The 21,510-nt window shown below is 44.1% G+C and overlaps 1 protein-coding gene across 1 annotated transcript; it reads left to right on the top strand.

Moving 5' to 3' along the window:
- Nucleotides 1-482: 482 nt before the first annotated feature.
- On the top strand, nt 483-21,304 carry PRDM9 (PR/SET domain 9). The gene is made up of 11 exons (XM_025388312.1): nt 483-586; nt 1,812-1,964; nt 2,330-2,453; nt 2,776-2,883; nt 10,624-10,673; nt 14,235-14,391; nt 15,513-15,614; nt 15,822-16,093; nt 16,483-16,550; nt 17,538-17,731; nt 19,456-21,304. The coding sequence occupies exons 2-11, from the start codon at nt 1,896-1,898 to the stop codon at nt 20,973-20,975; spliced, it is 2,664 nt and encodes an 887-aa protein (XP_025244097.1). The 5' UTR covers nt 483-586; nt 1,812-1,895; the 3' UTR covers nt 20,976-21,304.
- Nucleotides 21,305-21,510: the final 206 nt, after the last annotated feature.

A 21,510-nucleotide genomic window follows, 5' to 3' on the forward strand; every position in this document is an offset into this window, starting at 1 on the left:
TCAGCTGACAATACCCAACTTACACCACAGTTAAGGGAACACCAACCCTCCCAGATGAGAATCAGTGCAAGAGCTCTGGCAATTCAGAAAGACACAGTGTTCCCTCAGAAGACCCAGGCCTGCGGAGGGACGTGAGGAGCAGCCCCGCCTCCCGGCTCAGTCGCAAACACCGGAGTTGGGGTAAACCAAGTAATAAAAACGCGAAGAAACTGCGCCTGCGCACAGGAGGATTACAGATGGTTACACGCAATCCCCGCGGGGTGGCGAGGGACCTTCTCCAAGGGCGGGAAGAGCCAGGCCCCTCCCAGACCTCCTGAGCCCAAAACTTGTTTGTGCCCGTGACTGACAGACAAGGCTCCGCCCTACTCCCTGCCCATTTAGCACTTCCTGACTGCCGAGTGGCGGGCTCGCCTTGGTCTCAGCGCTGATTGGCTGGCAGCTCTACAGCTTGGCGCCTGGCCTTCCAGCACCGCTCATCTCCTGAGGGGCTCTGAGGGGACACCCGGCCGGGGTGAACACCGCGTCAGGAGAGCACGGGAGACTGTGAAGAGCATGGGGAGCCTTTGTCGTGCAGCGTGAAACCCTTGTAAACCCTCGTAAATCCTCATCCCGAGACCTTCAAATTTTAGCCCGGGAGACCCGAAATCCCCTGACCCTGAGAAGCTCCAAATCCTCTCAGCCTCAAGAGACCCCAAATCCTGCCATCTTGCGGGACCTAAAATCCCCTCAGCATGAAACCCGCAAAGTACTTCAGGGACCCCAAATCCCTTCACCCAGAGGAACATCTCCTAATGCTTAAGACATTCTGAGCCTGAGGAGCCACAATTCCCCTCACACTATGGCACCCTAAATCCCTCAGCCTGAGGAACCCTAAATATCTCACCCACAGAGACCAAATTTCCCCAACCTCAGATAACCTAAATAGCCTGAAAACTCAACCCCTTCAGCTTCAAGGACCAAATAACCTCAGCGTCAAAGACCCTAAAACTCCTTAATGAGAGATCCAAATCTCCTTTACCTGAAATCCAGAATTTCCTCAACCTCAAAGATCCCAAATCCTTTCATCCCAAGGAATCCCAAATCCCCTTAACCTGATGAATCTCAAATCCTGTCAGCTTGAGCACCCCAAATCTCTTCAACCTAAAAGACCCCAAATCTCATCCTGAAAAACCAGATACTATCAGCCTGAGGGATACCAAAGCTCCTCAGTTTGAGATACCCCAAATTCCCTCAATCCGATAAACCCCAATTTCTTCAGTCTAAGACATTTCAAATCCCTTCAGCCTGAGGGACCCCAAATCTCAACCTGAGAGATAGTTTCCCCTTAAAGATGCAGACTGCTTTACTCCTGGATTTTTCTAGAATCCTCAGGTAGAGATCCCGAAATTCTGTCTATGAGAAATGTTCATTTTGCCTCCCTGAAACAGAACCCTGCTCCTCAGTCTGACCCAAGTCCCAGCAGTCAGGGGGTCTCAAGGTCTCCTTGGGACTCCTCTGGCTCTCACACCTCGGGACTCCCCTAAAACACCGGTAGCTACAACCCTCCAGCCACCTGTGCCACCCTTCTCCAAATAAGCCAAGCTGCAGGGGAACTAAAAGAACAAAACCCAGCTTATATTAGGTGGTAGCTCATGGCCAGTGGAGGCCTTCTCATCCCATCAGTACCCCCAGACCTCCCTGGGGTGCTTGAGACCTCACCAGGAACCCACATCTTTCTGCTCTGAACACCCCAGCCAGATGGAGAAGACAGAGCTTGGTTCTGGGTAGTGCTCAGGGCTGTTGCCTGCTCTCAGCACCTTCTCCTTCCACAGGAGCCTTTGGCCTAGGAGCTGGGAGACTCAGAGCCCTTCCCACACTTGGAATTGGAGCAAGGCCTTCTAGACAGTCCCAGCACCATGAGCCCTGAAAGGTCCCAAGAGGAAAGCCCAGAAGAAGACACAGAGAGAACAGAGCAGAAGCCCATGGTGAGAAGTCGGGGAGGCGAAACCACACTCCTATCAGGAGCTGATCTCTGGAGTGCTGCAGACTCCTGGCCTGTACCCTTGGGTGACCCTGTCTTAATGTGCATGGAATGGGGGCAGCTGGTCCTGGGCAGGACATCAGGGAGAAAAGAACACTAGCATCAGCGACTGCTCTGTGTCAGCAGAGAGCTAGGAATGCTCAGCGTCTGCTCAGTTAAATGGGACACAATCTGGAGAAGTAGGGAAGGTCTTTATGTTTCACAGAGACTCCCAGAGGCCCCAGGCTATGCCCTACACACAGGGTAGAGGAAAAGGACCAGCTCGATGTGTACTAGTAAATCACTGACAGAATCTGTTACTTCCTCTAGGTCAAAGATGCCTTCAAAGACATTTCCATATACTTCACCAAGGAAGAATGGGCAGAGATGGGAGACTGGGAGAAAACTCGCTATAGGAATGTGAAAAGGAACTATAATGCACTGATTACTATAGGTAACAGGAAGTGCTGGGCACAGACCAGTCTGGGAGACATAATACAGGTCTTTGGTCCCTATATTATTTTAGTTCTCTGGTGGTGGCATCTGCAATTCCCTTTTGCATGGAGACAAATCTGGAGGGAAATTTTATTCTTTTGCATCAGTGCAGGACTGAGTGTGGATACTGACCATGCAGAGGTCACATCTTGACCTTTTTCAAGACTCTCCCAGCTCAGCAGACTAAGCAGCACTGGCTTTGTGGTGCCTTCCATTGCCACTGCCCTTTGTTCCTCCTCCCAGCTCTTCCATTTTAGAACAAAATTTTTTATTCTTTTCAGGTCTCAGAGCCACTCGACCAGCTTTCATGTGTCACCGAAGGCAGGCCATCAAACTCCAGGTGGATGACACAGAAGATTCTGATGAAGAATGGACACCTAGACAGCAAGGTAAGAGGGAAGGGAAGGAGGATTTTTTTTTTTTTTTTTTTTTTTTTGAGATGGAGTTTCGCTTTTATTGCCCAGGCTGGGGCGCAATGGTGTGATCTTGGCTCACCGCAACCTCCGCCTCCCAAGTTCAAGCGATTCTCCTGCCTCAGCCTCCCATTACAGGCATGTGCCACCATGACCAGCTAATTTTTTGTAATTTTTGTTAATAGAGATGGGGTTTCTCCATGTTGGTCAAGCTGGTCTCGAACTCCCGACCTCAGGTGATCTACCCATCTTGGCCTTCCAAAGTACTGGGATTATAGCTGTGAGCCACCATGCCTGGCCTATTTTTATTTATTTATTTATTTATTTATTTATTTATTTATTTATTTATTTTGAGACAGAGTCTTGCTCTGTCATCCAGGTTGGAGTACAGTGGTGCAATCTCGGCTCACTGCAACCCCTGCCTTCCGAGTTCAACAATTCTCCCACCTCAGCTTCTCAAGTAGCTGGGACTACAGATGTGCACCACCTTGCCCAGCTAATTTTTATATTTTTTGTAAAGATGGGGTTTCACCATGTTGGCCAGGCTGATCTTGAATTCCTGGCCTCAAGTGATCTGCCTGCCTTGTCCTCCCAAAGTGCTGGGATGATGATGATGATGATGATGATGGTTATTATTATTACAGACAAGGTCTCACTCTGTCACCCAGGCTGGAGTGCAGTGGTGCAATCATGACTCACTGCAGCCTCAAACTCCTGGGCTCAAGTGATCCTCCCACCTCAGCTTCCCAAAGTGCTGGGATTACAGGCATGAACCACAGTGCATAGACCCCAGGAAGATTTAGAAGTGACCTCTTGGCCAGGCACGGTGGCTCACATCCATAATCCCAGTACTTTGGGAGGCCGAGGAGGGTATATCACTCGAGGTCTGGAGTTCGAGACAAGCCTGGCCAACACGGTGAAATCCTGTCTCTACTAAAAATACAAAAAAAAAAAAATTAGCCGAGCGTAGTGGTGGGTGCCTATAATCCCAGCTACTCAGGAGACTGAGGCTGGGGAATAGCTTGAACCCAGGAGGCGGAGGTGGTAGTGAGCCAAAATCATGCCACCACCACCCTACAGCCTGGGCAACAGAATGAGAAGACTCGGTCTCAGGGGGAAAAATGTGACCTCCTGAAACCAGCCTGGGTTTAGGTCTCAGCTACATTTCAGAATTTAACAAAGGAAAAAGAGTTTTCCCTCAAAAACATAAATGTTCAACAAACAAGCAAAATGCAAGACAGTGTATACAGTAAGAGGTTATTCATATATCATTGTCGATTAGTTTTTGTTTTTGAGATAGAGTCTCGCTCTGTTGCCCAGGCTGGATTGCAGTGGCACAATCTCAGCTCACTGCAACCTCCACCTCTCAAGTTCAAACGATTCTCCTGCCTCAGCCTCCCGAATAGCTGGGACTACAGGCACGTGCCACCATGCCGGGCTAATTTTTGTATTTTTGGTAGAGATGGGATTTTGCCATATTAGCCAGGCTAGTGGCAGACCCGCCTTGGTCTCCCAAAGTGCTGGAATTACAGTCATGAGTCACCACACCTGGCCTCATATAAAGTTTTAAAACCTGTAAACTATGTATAGTATTTATAGATATAACAATAAGTGGTAAATGCATAAAATCTAAATGTGAATAAGAATACCAAATTCAAACCATTTATTATCACAACAAAAGGAGGAAGGGCTGGCAGGTGGTTTCCCTGTGGTTTGGTTAGTTTTTTTGTTTGTTTTTATTTTTGTTTTTAAATTTTGAAATAAACATAAAAAGACCTGAAACGGTTGTGGCAGAATATTGACATTGGACTGAATGGTGATGGATGTATGGGTTTTCCAGTACTATTCTCCATTGTTTTCTATATGTTTAAAATTTGTCATTCTTTTTTTTTAAAAAAAATTGTTTTTGCTAAACACTGTTAATAAATCATAGAACAATTAAAGAAAATGTAATTAAACTGTAAATCCACAAAAAATCTTTCTAACGCCAATCTCATAATAGTTTAGTTATTGAATTAAATATCTTGAAGAAGAAATAATATTAAGATACATCATTTATGTACATTTAATCATACTATATGATCCTCTTATACCAAAATGAATCTACTTCTTTTTCTCAATTCTGGAGTGGGTTTGAGAGAGCTGTTTAGTTTCACTGATCTTTCCCATATGTCACTGACCAGAGACAGCATCAGGTAAATAAAATAATGTGCCATAATTATAAAATGAAAGTGCGAAGCTCATTTTCTCTTCTACTTCTTGGTCAGGAGAGTTTAGAAGTAAAAAGAGTCAATCTGCCCAAACTAGAGAAAGCAACTTGGATTCAGTCTACAGTTTCCCCATCTATGAATTTTAGATTCCTTAGGACCTAAAAGTAGCATAAGAGGTATGAAAGGCCAGTGTTTGCTTTTCTGCAAATGCTTTGACATGAAAAGAATGTCTCTTTAGAGGGAATCTATCTCCTGTGGTTTATCACACATCTATACATCTTTATCTGAACTCAGTTAAAATCCCCAGCTTAAGTCAATTTATTTTCTATTGTGGCAAGAAATAAAATAACATATATTTACTTCTCTAACAATTTTTAAGTGTACAACTTTATTAATTATAAGCACATTGTTGTACAATAGAACCCTAGAACTTTTTATCTTGCATGACTAAAACTCTATACCCATTGAACAATAACACCCTATTTCCTCCTCCCTCCAGCTCTTGGCAACTGCAATTCTGTTTCTATGAATTGGATTACTTTAGATACCTCATATACGCAGAATCAGCCATGAAATATTTTTCTTTTTGTGACTGGCTTATTTAATCACTTAGCATAACGTCCCCAAGATTCACCCATGTCATAGCATGTGACAAGATTTTCTTCTTTTTTAAGTCTGAATAATACTCCTCTCCATGTATATACCACATTTTTAAAATCCATTCATTCGTCAATGGGTATTAGGTTGCTTTACCTCTTGTCTATTGTGAATAACACTGTAATAACTATCAGTGTGCAAATATCTCTTTGAGATCCGGTTTTTAATTCTTTTTACTATATTGTATAACCAGAAGTGGAATTTCTGGATCGTAAGGTAGTTCTGGTTTTAATTTTTTGTGGAAGTGCCATACTGTTTTTTACAGTGTCTGCACCATTTTACATTCCCACTACTATGGTTTGAATATGTGGAAGTTCACGTATTGGAAACTTAGTTGCCATCGTAACAGTATTAAGAGGTAGAGCCTTTAAGAGGTGCTTAGGTAATGATAGCTCCAACCTCATGAATGGATTAATGCGATTATCACAGGAGTGGGTTAGTTATTGCAGGAGTGGGTTCCTGATGAAAAGGATGAGTTGGGCCCTTCCCTGTCTTTCTCTCTGTCTCACATTGCACACTTACCCTTCCACCATGTCATGATGCAGCTTGAAGCCCCTTGCAAGATGCCAGTGCCATGCTCTTCAACTTCCCAGCCTCCAGAACCACAAGCCAAATAATTCTTTTCCTTATAAATTGCCCACTCTGGGCCAGACGTGGTGGCTCACGCCTGTAATCCTAGCACTTTGGTAGGCCAAGGCAGGTGGATCACAAGGTCAGGAGTTCGAGAGCAGCCTAGCCAGCTTGGTGAAACCCCATCTCTACTAAAAATACAAAATTAGCCAGGCGTGGTGGAGTACACTTATAATCCCAGCTACTCGGGAGGCTGAAGTACAAGAATCACTTGAACCCAGGAGGCAGAGGTTGCAGTGAGCCGAGATCGCACCACTGCACTCCAGCCTGGGCAACAGAATTGAGACTCTGTCTCAAAAACAACAACAACAACAAAGAAAAAACCACACAAATGACCTACTCTGTTACATTCTAGGAAAGCAGCAGAAAACAGACTAACCCACCCACCAACAATGAGCAAGTGTTCCAATTTCTCCACATTGTCGCCAGTACTTGCTATATTCTGTTTTTTTGACAGAAGCTATCATAACAGAATAAGGTGATATCTCATTGTGGTTTTAATTTTCATTTCCCTGATGATTAGTGATGTTAAGCATATTTTCATATGCTTCTTGGCCATTTATGTATCTTCTTTTGAGAAATCTCTATTCAAGTTTTTTGCCCATTGTATTAGTCAGCCCAGGCTGCCACAAGAAAATACCATACACTGGGTGGCTTAAACAACAGAAATTTCTTTTCTGACATTTCTGAAGCCTGGAAGTAAAAAATCAGAGTGCCAGCATGGTTCGGTTCCGGTGAGGGCTCTCTTCCTGACTTGTAGGCAGCCTCCAACTCACTGTGTATTTACATGAATTATTTGTGTGCCCACAGTAGGAAGGAGAAGGAATATCTTCCTCTTCATATAAAAGCAATACTATCCACTAGAAGATTTTTTTTTTTTTTAAGACAGCCTCACTCTGCTGCCCCAGACTGGAGTTCAGTGGTGCCTTCTCAGCTCACTACAAACTCCACCTCCCGGGTTCAAGCAGTTCTCCTGCCTCAGCCCCCGACATAGCTGGGACTACAGGGGCACACCAACTAATTTTTGTATTTTCAGTAGAGATATGGTTTTACCATGTTGACCAGGCTGGTCTCAAACTCCTGGCTTCAAATGATCCGCCCACCTCCCCTTCCCAAAGTGCTGGGATTATAGGAATGAGCCACTGCGCCCGGCCAAAAGCACTAATGTCATCTTAAGGGTCCCACCCTCATGACATCACCGAGCCCTAATTACCTACCAGTGGCTCCATCTTTAAATACCATCATATTGAGGTATTAAATATGCCTCAGCATATGAATTTGGGGGAAACAAAATTCAGTCCATAGCACTCATTATTTAATTATTTGTTTTGTTGTTGTTGTACTATAGGAGTTCCTCATATATTCTGGATCTTAACTCTTTTTTTTTTTTTGAGACAGAGTTTTGCTCTTGTTGCCCAGGCTGGAGTGCAATGGTGTGATCTCAGCTCATTGCAACATCCACCTCCCAGGTTCCAGCGATCATTCTGCCTCAGCCTCCTGAATAGCTGGTATTACAGGCACACACCACCATGCCCAGCTTTTTTGTATTTGGGTTTCACCATGTTGGCCAGTCTGGTCATGAACTCCTAACCTCAGATGATCCATCTGCCTTGGCTTCCCAAAGTGCTGGGATTACAGGCATGAGCCACAGCGCCTGGCCAGGATATTAACTCTTTATCTTCTTTTTTTGAGACAGAGGTCTCACTATGTTGCCCTGGCTGGTCTTGAACTCCTGAGTTTAAGTTATCCTCCCACCTCAGCCTCTGAATAGCTGAACTATAGTTACATGCCACTTCACTCAGCAACATTAACCCTTTATCAGATATGTGATTTGCATATATTTTCTTCCACTCTAGAGGATGTCTTGCCACTCTGTTGAATGTTTTCTTTGTTACACAGAAGTTTTTAAGTTTGATGTAGTCCTACTTGTCTAATTTTGCTTTTATTACTTATGCTTTTGGTGTCATATACAAGAAGTTATTGTTCATTTCAATGTCATAAAGATTTTCCTCTGTTTTCTTCTTGAAGTTCTGTACTTACAAGTCTTACATTTCAGTCTTTAATCTATTCTGAGTTAATTTTTATATGAGATATGTGGTAAGAGTCTGTCTTCTCTTTTGCACGTGTATATCCAATTTTCCCAACACCATTTCTTGCAGATTGTCCTTTCCTCCATTGTGTAGTCTTGGCATCCTTGCTGAAGATCATCTGACCATATACACAAGGGTTTATTTCTGGCCTCTATTCTGTTCCATTGGTCTGTATGTCTGTCTTTATATCAGTACTATACTTTTCTGATTACTGTAGCTTTGTAATATGCTTTGAAATCAGGAAGTGTGAGGTCTTCAACTTTATTCTTCTTTTTCAAGATTGTTTTGGCTATTCTGCTTCTTTAGAGAGTCTGTATGAATTTTTGGATATTTTTCCATTTCTGAAAATAATGGCATTGGCATTTTGATAGAGATGACATTGAATCTGTAGATCATTTTGACAGTATGAACATGTTAACAATATTAAATCTTCAAATCCATGAACACAGGATGTCCTTCCATTTATTTGTGTCTCCTTAAACTTCTGTTGGCACCGTTTTGTAGTTTTCAGTGTTCAAGTTTTTTGCCTCCTTGGTTAAGTTTATTCGTAATTATTCTATTCTTTTTGATGCTATTGTGGTTGGGATTTTTTTCTTAATTTCCTTTGTGGATTGCTCGTTGTTAGTAAATAAAAACACAACTGTTTGGGGTGTGGATTTTGTATGCTGAATTCAGGTATTACTTCTTCTTTTTTTTTTCTTTTTGAGACAGAGTCTGGCTCTGTCACCCAGGCTGGAGTGCAGCCGCGTGATATCGGCTCACTGCAAGCTCCACTTCCCAGGTTCACGCCATTCTCCTGCCTCGGCTTCCCGAGTAGCTGGGATTACAGGTGCCTGCCACCATGCCCAGCTAATTGTTTACAATTTTAGTAGAGATGGAGTTTCAGCATGTTAGCCAGGATAGTCTCCATCTCCTGACCTCGTGATCTGCCCACCTCGGCCTCCCTAAGTGCTGGGATTACAGGCGTGAGCCACTGTGCCCGGCCCGAATTCATGTATTACTTCTAACAATTTTTTGGTAAAAATCTTTATAGTTTCATTTCTTTTTTTTTTTTTTTTTTTTTTACATGGAGCCTCGCTCCGTCTTCTCCCAGATTCAAGTGATTCTCCTGCCTCAGCCTCCTAAGTAGCTGGGACTACAGGTGCCCGTCACCACGCCTGTAATCCCAGCACTTTTGGAGACTGAGGTGCGTGGATCACGATGTCAGGAGATCAAGACCATCCTGGCTAATAGGGTGAAACCCCGTCTCTACTAAAAATATAAAAAATTAGCCGGGCATGGTGGCAGGTGCCTGTAGTACCAGCTACTCGGGAGGCTGAGGCAGGAGAATGGCGTGAACCCAGGAGACGGAGCTTGCACCGAGATTCCACCACCACACTCCAGCTGGGTGACAAAGCAAGACTTTATCTCAAAAAAAAAAAAAAAAAAAAAGAGGACTTTTCTTATATGACCTTTTTTTATGTTGAGGTGATTTCCTTCTATTCCTAGCTTGTTCAGTGTGTTTGTCATGAAAGGTCAGTCAATTTACATTTTAAAAATTAATGTAATAGATACCTTATTAGGTATACCTTAATAGGAGGAAACAAACAGGAAGTTTTGTCTGTTATTTTAAATCTTAAGAAAATTAGCAATGCCTCTAATAGAAGCATAGGCCTTAATGATACTTCAGAAAACATTTCCAAATCGCCTTTGGATAATACTTGGAATCATCACTCTCTGATTCAGAATTCTCTGTCTCTACTGAGAAACCCCAGAGTTAGGCCAGGCATGGTGGCTCACACCTGTAATCTCAGCACTTTGGGAGGATGAGGCAGGTGGATTACCTGAGGTCAGGAGGTCAAGACCAGCATCTCCAACATGGAGAAACCCCGTCTCTACTAAAAATACAAAAATTAGCCGGGTGTGGTGGCACACACCTGTAGTTCCCAACAACTCGCAAGGCTGAGGCAGGATAATCTCTTGAATCCGGGAGACGGAGGTTGCAGTGAGTGGAGATTGTGCCACTGCACTCCAGCCTGGGCGACAGAGAGAGACTCCATCTCAAAAAGAAAAAAACGTAATAAAAGAGAGTATCTCTAGAGTTTGGAAACATTTACCAACCAAACCACTGATTTCTCATCACCTTTTAGTTAAACCTCCTTGGATGGCCATAAGAGTGGAACAGAGTAAACACCAGAAGGTAAGTATTTCCCAAATCCTGTTAACAAGAAACCTTCCTCATAGATCCAAACACAGGTAAAAGAAGGAGAATGTACAGACTATCATAGGGACTACTACCTTCTTTTCCTGATCTCTTTAGCACAGTGTCTGACATCATCATTATTTTAAGAGTTAATAAGAACAGCAACAACAATCGCTACCACGGTGTTATTTTCTCAGTATTTTCAGACTTTATTTTAAGCATTTTAAATGAATAAACTTTACATAAAGTTCCTATTCAACTTACATATAGTACCTATTAAGTAGATGCTATAACTATAGCCATTTTACAGATGAGAAAACTGAGGTAAAAAATGTTCAATTATATCGCTGGGATCACATTCAGTGTTGGTGCAGTCTAATCCAAAACTCTTTCTCTAAAGCACTTATAAGATCATTAAAAGTTTAATAGTTTTATAAAGTTTATGCCGTGTTACCCATATGTCTTACATAATTCATTCAACTGACTTTTGAACCTCAGTTTTCCTCTGTTATGGTAAAGTGAGATTTGCACTAAAACACTCTGATTAAGGGAAGCTTCCAAGCAAATAGACCATTCACATTGTGGATGGTCCCAGAAGGAGATAGGGTCCTTACCCTCATAAGGAACCCATTCTGATCAGAGGAAGCAGCTTCCAGCCCTGAGGAGTTTCAGGTTTGAAGACTGAGAAACAACAAATAAGAAAATGGTTTAGGACTTCATATAGGTTAGACCCTATTAGGTAAAAATAATATTCTTCTGGAATTGATTTCAAATGCTCATTCCTGTAGAAGGCAGTAACAACTCCTTCCTCTGGGCTCCAGTTAGGAAACTGTCATGTTGTCTGGGATTATTCGTTTAGCCTGCCTGCTGCCTCTTCATTGTGAGCTCTTTAGGAGTCTAGTCCATATCTGATTTTTCTCAGAACTCCCAAGCCCAGCTCAGGGCCTCTGAGAGCCTCCTTAGTGTTTTCTGAATGACTGATTCCAAGTTTATGAATTAAACTATAAGTAACAGGGTCAAGGAGTGCTAAAAATATCTTAGAGTTAGATTTCAACTGTAGAGATGATATCAGGACTATGAGATAATTTTTGTTTGTTTGTTATTTTTCTGGGTTGGTGGGGTGGGTGATTTGAGACAGGGTCTGGCTCTTTCGCCCAGGCTGGAGTGCAATGACTCAAGCTCGGCTTACTGCAGCCTCCGTCTCCTAGGTTAGTGCGATCCTCCTGCCTCAGCCTCCTGAGTAGCTGGGACCACAGGTATGCACCACCATGCCTGGCTAATTTTTATGTTTTTTGTAGAGACGGGGTTTTGCCATGTAGCTCAGGCTGGTCTAGAACTACTGGGCTCAAGCCATCCTCCCACTTTGGCTTTCCAAAGTGCTGGTATTACAGATGTGAACCACCCCCCGTCTGTGAGAAAAAAATTATTTTTTTCCTTTCTTTTCTTTTTTCCTTTCCCTTTCCCTTTCCCTTTCCCTTTCCCTTTCCCTTTCCCTTTCCCTTTCCCTTTCCCTTTCCCTTTCCCTTTCCCTTTCCCTTTCCCTTNCTTCCCCTTCCCCTTTCCCTTTCCCTTTCCCTTTCCCTTTCCCTTTCCCTTTCCCTTCCCTTCCCTTTCCTTTCCTTTCCTTTCCTTTCCTTTCCTTTTTTTGAGACAGAGTTTCACTCTTGTCACCCAGGCTGGAGTGCAGTGGCACGATCTCAGCTCACTGCAACCTCCACCTCCTGGGTTCAAGTTGTTCTCTTGCCTCAGCCTTCCAAGTACCTGGGATTACAGGCACCCGCCACCACACCTGCCTAGTTTTTTGTATTTTTTGTAGAGATGGGGTTGGCGAGACTGGTCTCAAACTCCTGACCTCAGGTGAACTGCCTGCCTTAGCCTCCCAAAGTGCTGGGATTACAGGTGTTAGCCACTGCGCCTGGTGAGAAAAATCATTAATCTCACATTCATACCGTATTAAGTAGCTCAAAGAACACTTTGGTGAGCATTATTATCTTTCATGTTCACTATAATATTGAGAATTAGCACCAGGGGCAGTGGCTAACACCTGTAATCCCAGCACTTTGAGAGGTGGAGGTGGGCAGATCACCTGAGGTCAGGAGCTCAAGAGCAGCCTGGCCAACATGGTGAAATCCCATCTCTACTAAAACTACAATAATCAGCTGGGCATGGTAGTGGACACCTGTAATCCCAACTACTCGGGAGGCTGAAGGAGGAGAATAGCTTGAACCTGGGAGGTGGAGGCTGCAGTGAGCTGAGATCGTGCCACTGCACTCTAGCTTAGGCAACAGAGTGAGACTTCCTCTCAAAAAAATAAAAATAAAATAAAGAATTAGCATGGGCTGGGTGCGGGGGCTCATGACTATAATCCCAGCACTTTGGGAGGCTGAGGTGGGTAGATCACTTGAGGTGAGGAGTTCGAGACCATCCTGGTCATTCTAGTGAAACCCCATCTCTAATAAATATACAAAAATTAGCTGGGTATGGTGACACATGCCTGTAATCCTAGCTTCTCAGGATACTGAGGTAGGAGAATCTCTACGTTGGAGGTGGAGGCTGCAGTGAGCTGATATCGTGCCACTGCACTCCAGCCTAGGCAACAGAGTGAGACTCTTTCCAAAAAAAAAAAAAAAAAAGAGAATTAGCTAACAATACACCCTTATTCAAGCAGACAAGCAGAATTAGCAGAATTGGTACAGGAACTAACTAATCTAATTCCAAAGCCAAATATTCTTTCTAGGATATGGCAACATGCAACTTTGACATCACTTTCTTAGTTGTCTAGATATATTTTTGCCAATCATCTCTTTGTTCTGTTCCCAACCGTACTGCTTTATTACCTCATTTTCCGGATGTACTTTGTCCCTCTGTGCTTTTCTACATTTCCCCTTCCATCAACAGTCTACTATTTTATGGAAGATTCCCTCCTTCTCTCTGTAAGCTCTTACCTGCTTCTTTTTTTTTTTTTTTTTTTTTTTGAGACGGAGTCTCGCTCAGTCACCCAGGCTGGCTTGCAGTGGCGCGATCTCGGCTCACTGCAAGCTCCGCCTCCTGGGTTCACACCATTCTCCTGCCTCAGCCTCCCGAGTAGCTGGGACTACAGGCACCCGCCACCACCCCCAGCTAATTTTTTGCATTTTTAGTAGAGACGGGGTTTCACCGTGTTAGCCAGGATGGTCTCGATCTCCTGACCTCGTGATTCGCCCACCTCAGCCTCCCAAAGTGCTGGGATTACAGGCATGAGCCACCACGCCGGCCTTACCTGCTTCTTTCACAGATCTTGTTGATTCTCCAGCTAGTCTTCCCAAGTATTCTTCCTCCTTCCCTTTAACTTACATAGAACATTTTAAAGAAAGTTGAAAGAAAGAGCCTTAAGATATGGGTTAGAGTCCCAGATTCGCTACTCACTTAGACCTTCTTTTTTCTCTCTAGTATTTAGACACTCTAGATATTTCCAAGGTTTGAACATTAACTAGAGTCATGCATATGAAAACATGTTGCAAGCCATAAAGAACTAAAGAAATGCAAGTTGTCTTTTAATATGTGACTCTCACATTAAAGGGAATGCCCAAGGCATCATTCAATAATGAATCTAGTTTGAAAGAAGTGTCAGGAATGGCAAATTTACTGAATACAAGTGGCTCAGAGCAGGCTCAGAAACCAGTGTCCCCTCCTGGAGAAGCAAGGACCTCTGGACAGCACTCTAGACTAAAACTGGGTAAGAAAAAATATTTGGGGGGACTTTAGTCTCTCTATGTCCTCTAGAAAGGTTGATGAGTACGGTCTACCTATGTGGGGTGGACTTTGCATAGGCCTGGGCTTAAGCTGGACTCAACTGTGAGACCAGAAGGTAGATGCAGTATTTTGTTAAAATTATATATTTATTTGTTCACTGAGACAGAGTCTCTCTCTGTTACCCAGGCTGGAGTGCAGTGGCGCGATCTCGATTCACTGCAACCTCTGCCTCCATGAAAATAGCCATTTTCTTGCCTCAGTTACCTGAGTAGCTGGAATTATAGGCATGCGCCACTGTGACCAGCTGATTTTTGTATTTTCAGTAGAGACAGGATTTTACCATGTTGACCAGACTGGTTTTAAACTCCTGGCCTCAAGTGATCTGCTCACTTCAGCCTCCCAAAATGCTGGGATTACAGGCTTGAGCTACCATGCCCAGCCTTGGATACAGTATTGAATAGCATGGAAGAACATTAACTTTGAAGTCACTCACTTGGGTTATAATCCACAGAGAAGCATTGGGGCCTTGGGCAAATCTTATAAATTCTCTGAGCTCCTGAATGGTAATCTGTAAAATGAGACCAAGTATATATAGACCAAGAACATTGTTTGAAAGCATTAAATTAAATATAAATGAACTGATACATGCAAGGTGTCCAATAAACACCTCTCTGATAATAGATATTCTTTTCTGTGTTTCTACATTTCCTCTTCCATCACATGTCTACTAGTTTATAGAAGATCCCCTATAGAGAATATACTTTCTTAGTGTTGTATGTCCAGGCCTTTGTTCAATGCCTAAGATGTAATGTGCCCTCAAGAAATATTTTCTGAATGAATAAATGCATGAATAAACCATTTTGTAAGCAGAAAGGTTGGGAGGTTAATGGGTTAATAAGAATAGCCAGAAACTAAAATTGAATAGGCATTTGCAGTCAGTGTGGGTGTGGGGCCTGAGTCTCTCTGAAGCAGTGAAGAGGGGGAGACTAGAGTATGTAGAAAGGTAGATGCTAATTTGATGGTAGGAGATTTCACATTTTCTTATGAAACAAGGATGGACACCCCAGACTCCCAATTTTACCCATCTACTCTTCTCCAACCTAGAACTCAGGAGGAAGGAGACTGAAGGAAAGATGTATAGTCTGCGAGAAAGAAAGGGTCATGCATACAAAGAGGTCAGCGAGCCGCAGGATGATGACTACCTCTGTAAGTGACCCTTTTGGCCACTCACACAGCTTGCTGTTACGTCCTGGTAAAATAATTTCATCATTTGGCCCACAAATCATTCCCTTTCTCTAATGAATTAAGTACAGGATTGGGGCTGAATGATGTGAGTGCCAAGCTCTTTTTGAAGCTCTTATATCAAGGAACATGCATTACAACTTTCCTAATCTCTGCTTCCCTCACTTCCAGATTGTGAGATGTGTCAGAACTTCTTCATTGACAGCTGTGCTGCTCATGGGCCCCCTACATTTATAAAGGACAGTGCAGTGGAAAAGGGGCATCCTAACCGTTCAGCCCTAAGTCTGCCCCCGGGGCTGAGAATTGGGCCATCAGGCATCCCTCAGGCCGGGCTTGGAGTATGGAATGAGGCATCTGATCTGCCGCTGGGTCTGCACTTTGGCCCCTATGAGGGCCGAATTACACAGGACGAAGAGGCAGCCAACAATGGATACTCTTGGCTGGTAAGAAGAGCCTACCGTTTCCCCTGTTCTGTCTTCCCACATCCCTTCTGTGCCTTTGGTGGGACATCACCTTCTACATGTTAGGGTATAGGTAGGGATAACATGGTTAGCTCTGTGTACTCAAGGGTTTTTGCAGGAACATGGAATTCTTGTTTAGAAATCAAAGGGTACGTGGGAGCAGAGTGGTACAAAGACAAAGAAATGCATCCTCCCTTGTGGAGCTTCTGCTCTGATTGGACAAAGCAACTCAGATGTGTAGATGATACCATGTGGTCTCAATTGGCAGTTGAATTTATGTATGCCCAAAGGCCATAGATGACAGTGGAGTAAAATAATTCTTCTGATTTTTACCCTTTAAAAAGCCTTTACCTTATTTTTCTGAAACTCAGATCACCAAGGGGAGAAACTGCTATGAGTATGTGGATGGAAAAGATAAATCCTGGGCCAACTGGATGAGGTAAGGCCAGTAGCTCTCTGAGTTTCAGATAGAACCTTCATTTCTCACAAACCTGGATTTCCTTCCTTCTCATCATGCCTCCCTCAATGATTTTCACATCTCCTACTTCCATTTTTCTCCATACAATGCTGTTTTATACCATCAACATTTACAAATAACAATTAAAAATATAGATATTATGATTTATTGGTATCAAAACATAAACATGTATGCTAGACAAAATTGAGGCACCAAGATAAACCTTGAGAAGTCTAGATTCACGGGGGACACTGAATTCATGCTTTAGTTTATGTAATCCACGTTTATTAAGCACTTAGTATGTTCCAGGTTAGGAAGCAACGTTCACTACTTGAACAGAAGAGAGCCGCAGGATGACCCAGACCCTTTCCACAATGGGCTCTCATTCTATCAGAGAATAGAAAAATGAATCAACTATTACTGTTCTATGTTATTGGGCCAAGAGAAAGAGACTTCTAAGTTTCTCTTGGAATCTGGGGAAGTCAGGTGAATGGTACCTGAGTGAACTATAGGGTGATTAGGGGAAGGCTTGTCAAAGAAAGATGGACTTGGGCTGAGTGTAGAATGATGTGCACTAATCTAGAAGCAGACTACATAAGAAATATGCCAAGCACCAAGTTCTGTGGTATCAAACAAAATTAATTTAGAGTTTAGAGAAGCTAGAGGTCAATGTGTTTCATGGCCAATCAAGGTGGAGGTAAGTCTGGAGTTGGGCTTTGAAAAAATGGTTGATTAGGCATGGCAGGGAAGCATTCTAGGCAGGATGAGCACTGTGGTCAGAAGTGCAAGTTCATATGACATTGTGAAAGAGATTTAGGAATGAGCAGAAGGTTACCGGAGGAGTGGTGGGGTTGTGGTCAGCACTAGACCATGGAGGCCTTCACTAGCAGGTGATGGGCCAGACCTGGATCTGACAGATACTGGGAACTCACTGCCTCTTTTCTTTCCCTTTGCCTGCCTTGACCCCAGGTATGTGAACTGTGCCCGGGATGATGAAGAGCAGAACCTGGTGGCCTTCCAGTACCACAGGCAGATCTTCTATAGAACCTGCCGAGTCATTAGGCCAGGCTGTGAACTGCTGGTCTGGTATGGGGATGAGTATGGCCAGGAACTGGGCATCAAATGGGGCAGCAAGTGGAAGAAAGAGCTCATGGCAGGGAGAGGTAGGCATCACTGTTACTCTTTTAAAAGGACAGGAAAGAAACAATTAACCTAGAGAGTTTTCATGGTTTAACTCTTAGGAAGAGTAAAATGCTGTCTAAAGTCAGTAAGATTTCAAATCAGTGGCTTCCATAATTAAAGATTCATGTTATATACCTTTGCCTCTATGGAACAATTTTTATATTTTTAAATCTTTGTTCCGATTTTATATTCTAAGTACTTCATGCACAAAGTATGTAACAGCATATAGTGCTGAAAGACTTAAAGACAAAAATCAAGTTCTCAAACACCTACCAGTTCTCCTAACAAGGTAGTTTCTTCTGGCATTTCCTTGATATTTCTTAATGATATGCATGTGTTGTTATTCATTCATTCATTATCTCAATTAGCTGTCATGTGAACTCCTACTCAGTGCCATACGATGTTGCAGGAAGTATAAATACACATTGATCCAGACAATCAGAAAAACTGCTCATGAAGAGATGACATGTGAATTAGGTAGCCATATGATTACATACAGACATATGTGTAATATCAGACAGTGATTAGTGCTTTGAAGAAAATGAATCCAGAAAGAATACCTGGGGATCAGTGTGAGGTGAGAGTAGAGTGTTGCAGGAGATTGTCAGGGAAGGTTTCTCTTAGGAGACAGCATTTGAGAAGTGCAAGTGCCTGTGGGCCAAGGGTTCCAGGCACAGGGCACAGCTAGTGCAATGGTCCTAAGGCCAGAAAGAGTTCAGCTTTGGTTCATTTTTGGAAAATAGGCTGCAGTGGGTCATCTGCTCAGAGCTGCTTCAGTTTCCAGGTGAGAGAGAATGGTGGGCAGGATGAAGGTGGGGAGCATGGAGGTAAGCCTGAGTAGGGATATATTTTGAAACAAGACTTCCTATTGTATTTGAAATGGGCTCAGACTGAATGAAATATCTCAAACATGAATAGTTGATGTGCAGCCTGAGAAAGAGCATATTCTCATTTTATGATTTGTGGAATCTGAAACAGAAGCAACCCATGCACCTAGTTGGGGCAGCAGGACCCAGAGTCCTTTAGTCAGTGGGACCTGGACAACTCTGTGTTGGCCAACCTGAATCCCACTTCCTGATGGAGAACCAGGCACATAACAGTCCTCAATTAAATATGTCCTTTTGAATGAGGAGATGCAAATTCAGATTTGCTCACACATCTTCTCTTTAACCACATTTGTGGATCTCCAGGCTGAGTGCTTCTAATAGATCATTTTCCCCTCTTAGGAAGTCACTAAGGACAATCTCACCTAAGTCATCAAGAGTGTTATTTCTCAATAGAATAAAATAGCTGAAGACCTCGTGTTAGCAAAAGTGCCCAGGGACCAAGGAGGGAGGATGTGGCAGAGGGTGATCAGGGAAGGCTTTATAGGACTTGGAAGATACCTGCAATGTGGGGGAAAGGTCGCTGCAGTTCATCTATGTAAGGAATGACACTGGCCCTGATGCTGCTTGAGGTTACCTAGTCTGGCTGATATATAGAAAAGGCTCAAGATGTAGGATTTCTGGATTTTTTTTTTTTTTAAGATGTAGTGAATAAAAGTGGAATGGAAAATGGACTGTAAAGGTCCATCCAGCACTTGGTGGGAGAGAGCTTGCGTTGTTAACATATGAAGAATGGTTGGTTCTTCATTTGATCTTTATACCTTCATATGTGGTAAGGCCTGAACAAAACATCTACCCTGACCAAAAACTTCCTCTTTCAGAACCAAAGCCAGAGATCCATCCATGTCCCTCATGCTGTCTGGCCTTTTCAAGTCAGAAATTTCTCAGTCACCACGTGGAACGCAATCACTCCACTCAGAACTTCCGAGGACCATCTGCAAGAAGACTCCTCCAACCAGAGAATCTCTGCTCAGGGGATCAGAATCAGGAGCAGCAATATTCTGATCCACGCAGCTGTAATGACAAAACCAAAGGTCAAGAGATCAAAGAAAGGTCCAAACTCTTCAATAAAAGGACACGGCAGAAGGAGATTTCAAGGGCCTTTTCTAGCCCACCCAAAGGACAAATGGGGAGCTCTAGAGTGGGAGAAAGAATGATGGAAGAAGAGTCCAGAACAGGCCAGAAAGTGAATCCAGAGAACATAGGCAAATTATTTGTGGAGGTAGGAATCTCAAGAATTGCAAAAGTCAAGTATGGAGAGTGTGGGCAAGGTTTCAGTGATAAATCAGATGTTGTTATACACCAAAGGACACACACAAGGGAGAAGCCCTACCTCTGTAGGGAGTGTGGGCGGGGCTTTAGCCAGAAGTCAAACTTCCTCCGTCACCAGAGGACACACACAGGGGAGAAGCCCTATCTCTGCAGGGAGTGTGGGAGGGGCTTTAGAGATAATTCAAGCCTCCACTATCACCAGAGGACACACACAGGGGAGAAGCCCTACCTCTGCAGGGAGTGTGGGCGGGGCTTTAGCGATAATTCAAGCCTCCACTGTCACCAGAGGACACACACAGGGGAGAAGCCCTACCTCTGCAGGGAGTGTGGGCGGGGCTTTAGCGATAATTCAAGCCTCCACCGTCACCAGAGGACACACACAGGGGAGAAGCCCTACGTCTGCAGGGAGTGTGGGCGGGGCTTTAGCCAGAAGTCACACCTCCTCAGTCACCAGAGGACACACACAGGGGAGAAGCCCTACCTCTGCAGGGAGTGTGGGCGGGGCTTTAGCCGGAAGGCAAACCTCCTCAGTCACCAGAGGACACACACAGGGGAGAAGCCCTACCTCTGCAGGGAGTGTGGGCGGGGCTTTAGCCAGAAGTCACACCTCCTCAGTCACCAGAGGACACACACAGGGGAGAAGCCCTACCTCTGCAGGGAGTGTGGGCGGGGCTTTAGAGATAATTCAAGCCTCCACTATCACCAGAGGACACACACAGGGGAGAAGCCCTACCTCTGCAGGGAGTGTGGGCGGGGCTTTAGCGATAATTCAAGCCTCCACCGTCACCAGAGGACACACACAGGGGAGAAGCCCTACGTCTGCAGGGAGTGTGGGCGGGGCTTTAGCCAGAAGTCACACCTCCTCAGTCACCAGAGGACACACACAGGGGAGAAGCCCTACGTCTGCAGGGAGTGTGGGCGGGGCTTTAGCCAGAAGTCACACCTCCTCAGTCACCAGAGGACACACACAGGGGAGAAGCCCTACGTCTGCAGGGAGTGTGGGCGGGGCTTTAGCCGGAAGGCAAACCTCCTCAGTCACCAGAGAACACACACAGGAGAAAAGCCCTAGTCTGCAGGAAGGATGAGTGAGTCATTAGTAATAAAACCTCATTTCCATAGCCACAAGAAGACAAATGTAGTCACCACACACTTGCACACCCCAGCTCTGAGGTGGCTTCAGCGGAAGTCGGCTGCCCGTTACATTCCCCCAGAGTGTAAAGAGATCGGAAATAACGGATTAAACAAATCCGCCACTTTCATGACTAGAGATGAGGAAGAACGGGGGATAGTTCTGTAAGTGTTCAGGGGACGTCAACATGTGTGGTTCTTTCACGCACGGATCCCCTCCATTTTTTTTTGTTTTTTGTCTCCTGTTCTAATAAATTTTGTCTCCATATAAATCTGAACCCCAAGTGTATACCTCATTCTTCCCTTATCACTGAAGGCAAGAAGAGTTCAGAAGGTCCACAGAGAACTCATATGTTCAGCTCAAGTCTCCACAGGAATTCAACCCCTAGAAAGACATAAACTTGTAGTCCACTTGTTTAATTATTGGAGAATCGATTCCCAAGTCCAGGAAGAGAAATGTAAGATTTTAGAGAGTC

Source organism: Theropithecus gelada, chromosome 6, assembly GCF_003255815.1.
Source record: "Theropithecus gelada isolate Dixy chromosome 6, Tgel_1.0, whole genome shotgun sequence".
Lineage (NCBI taxonomy): Eukaryota > Metazoa > Chordata > Mammalia > Primates > Cercopithecidae > Theropithecus > Theropithecus gelada.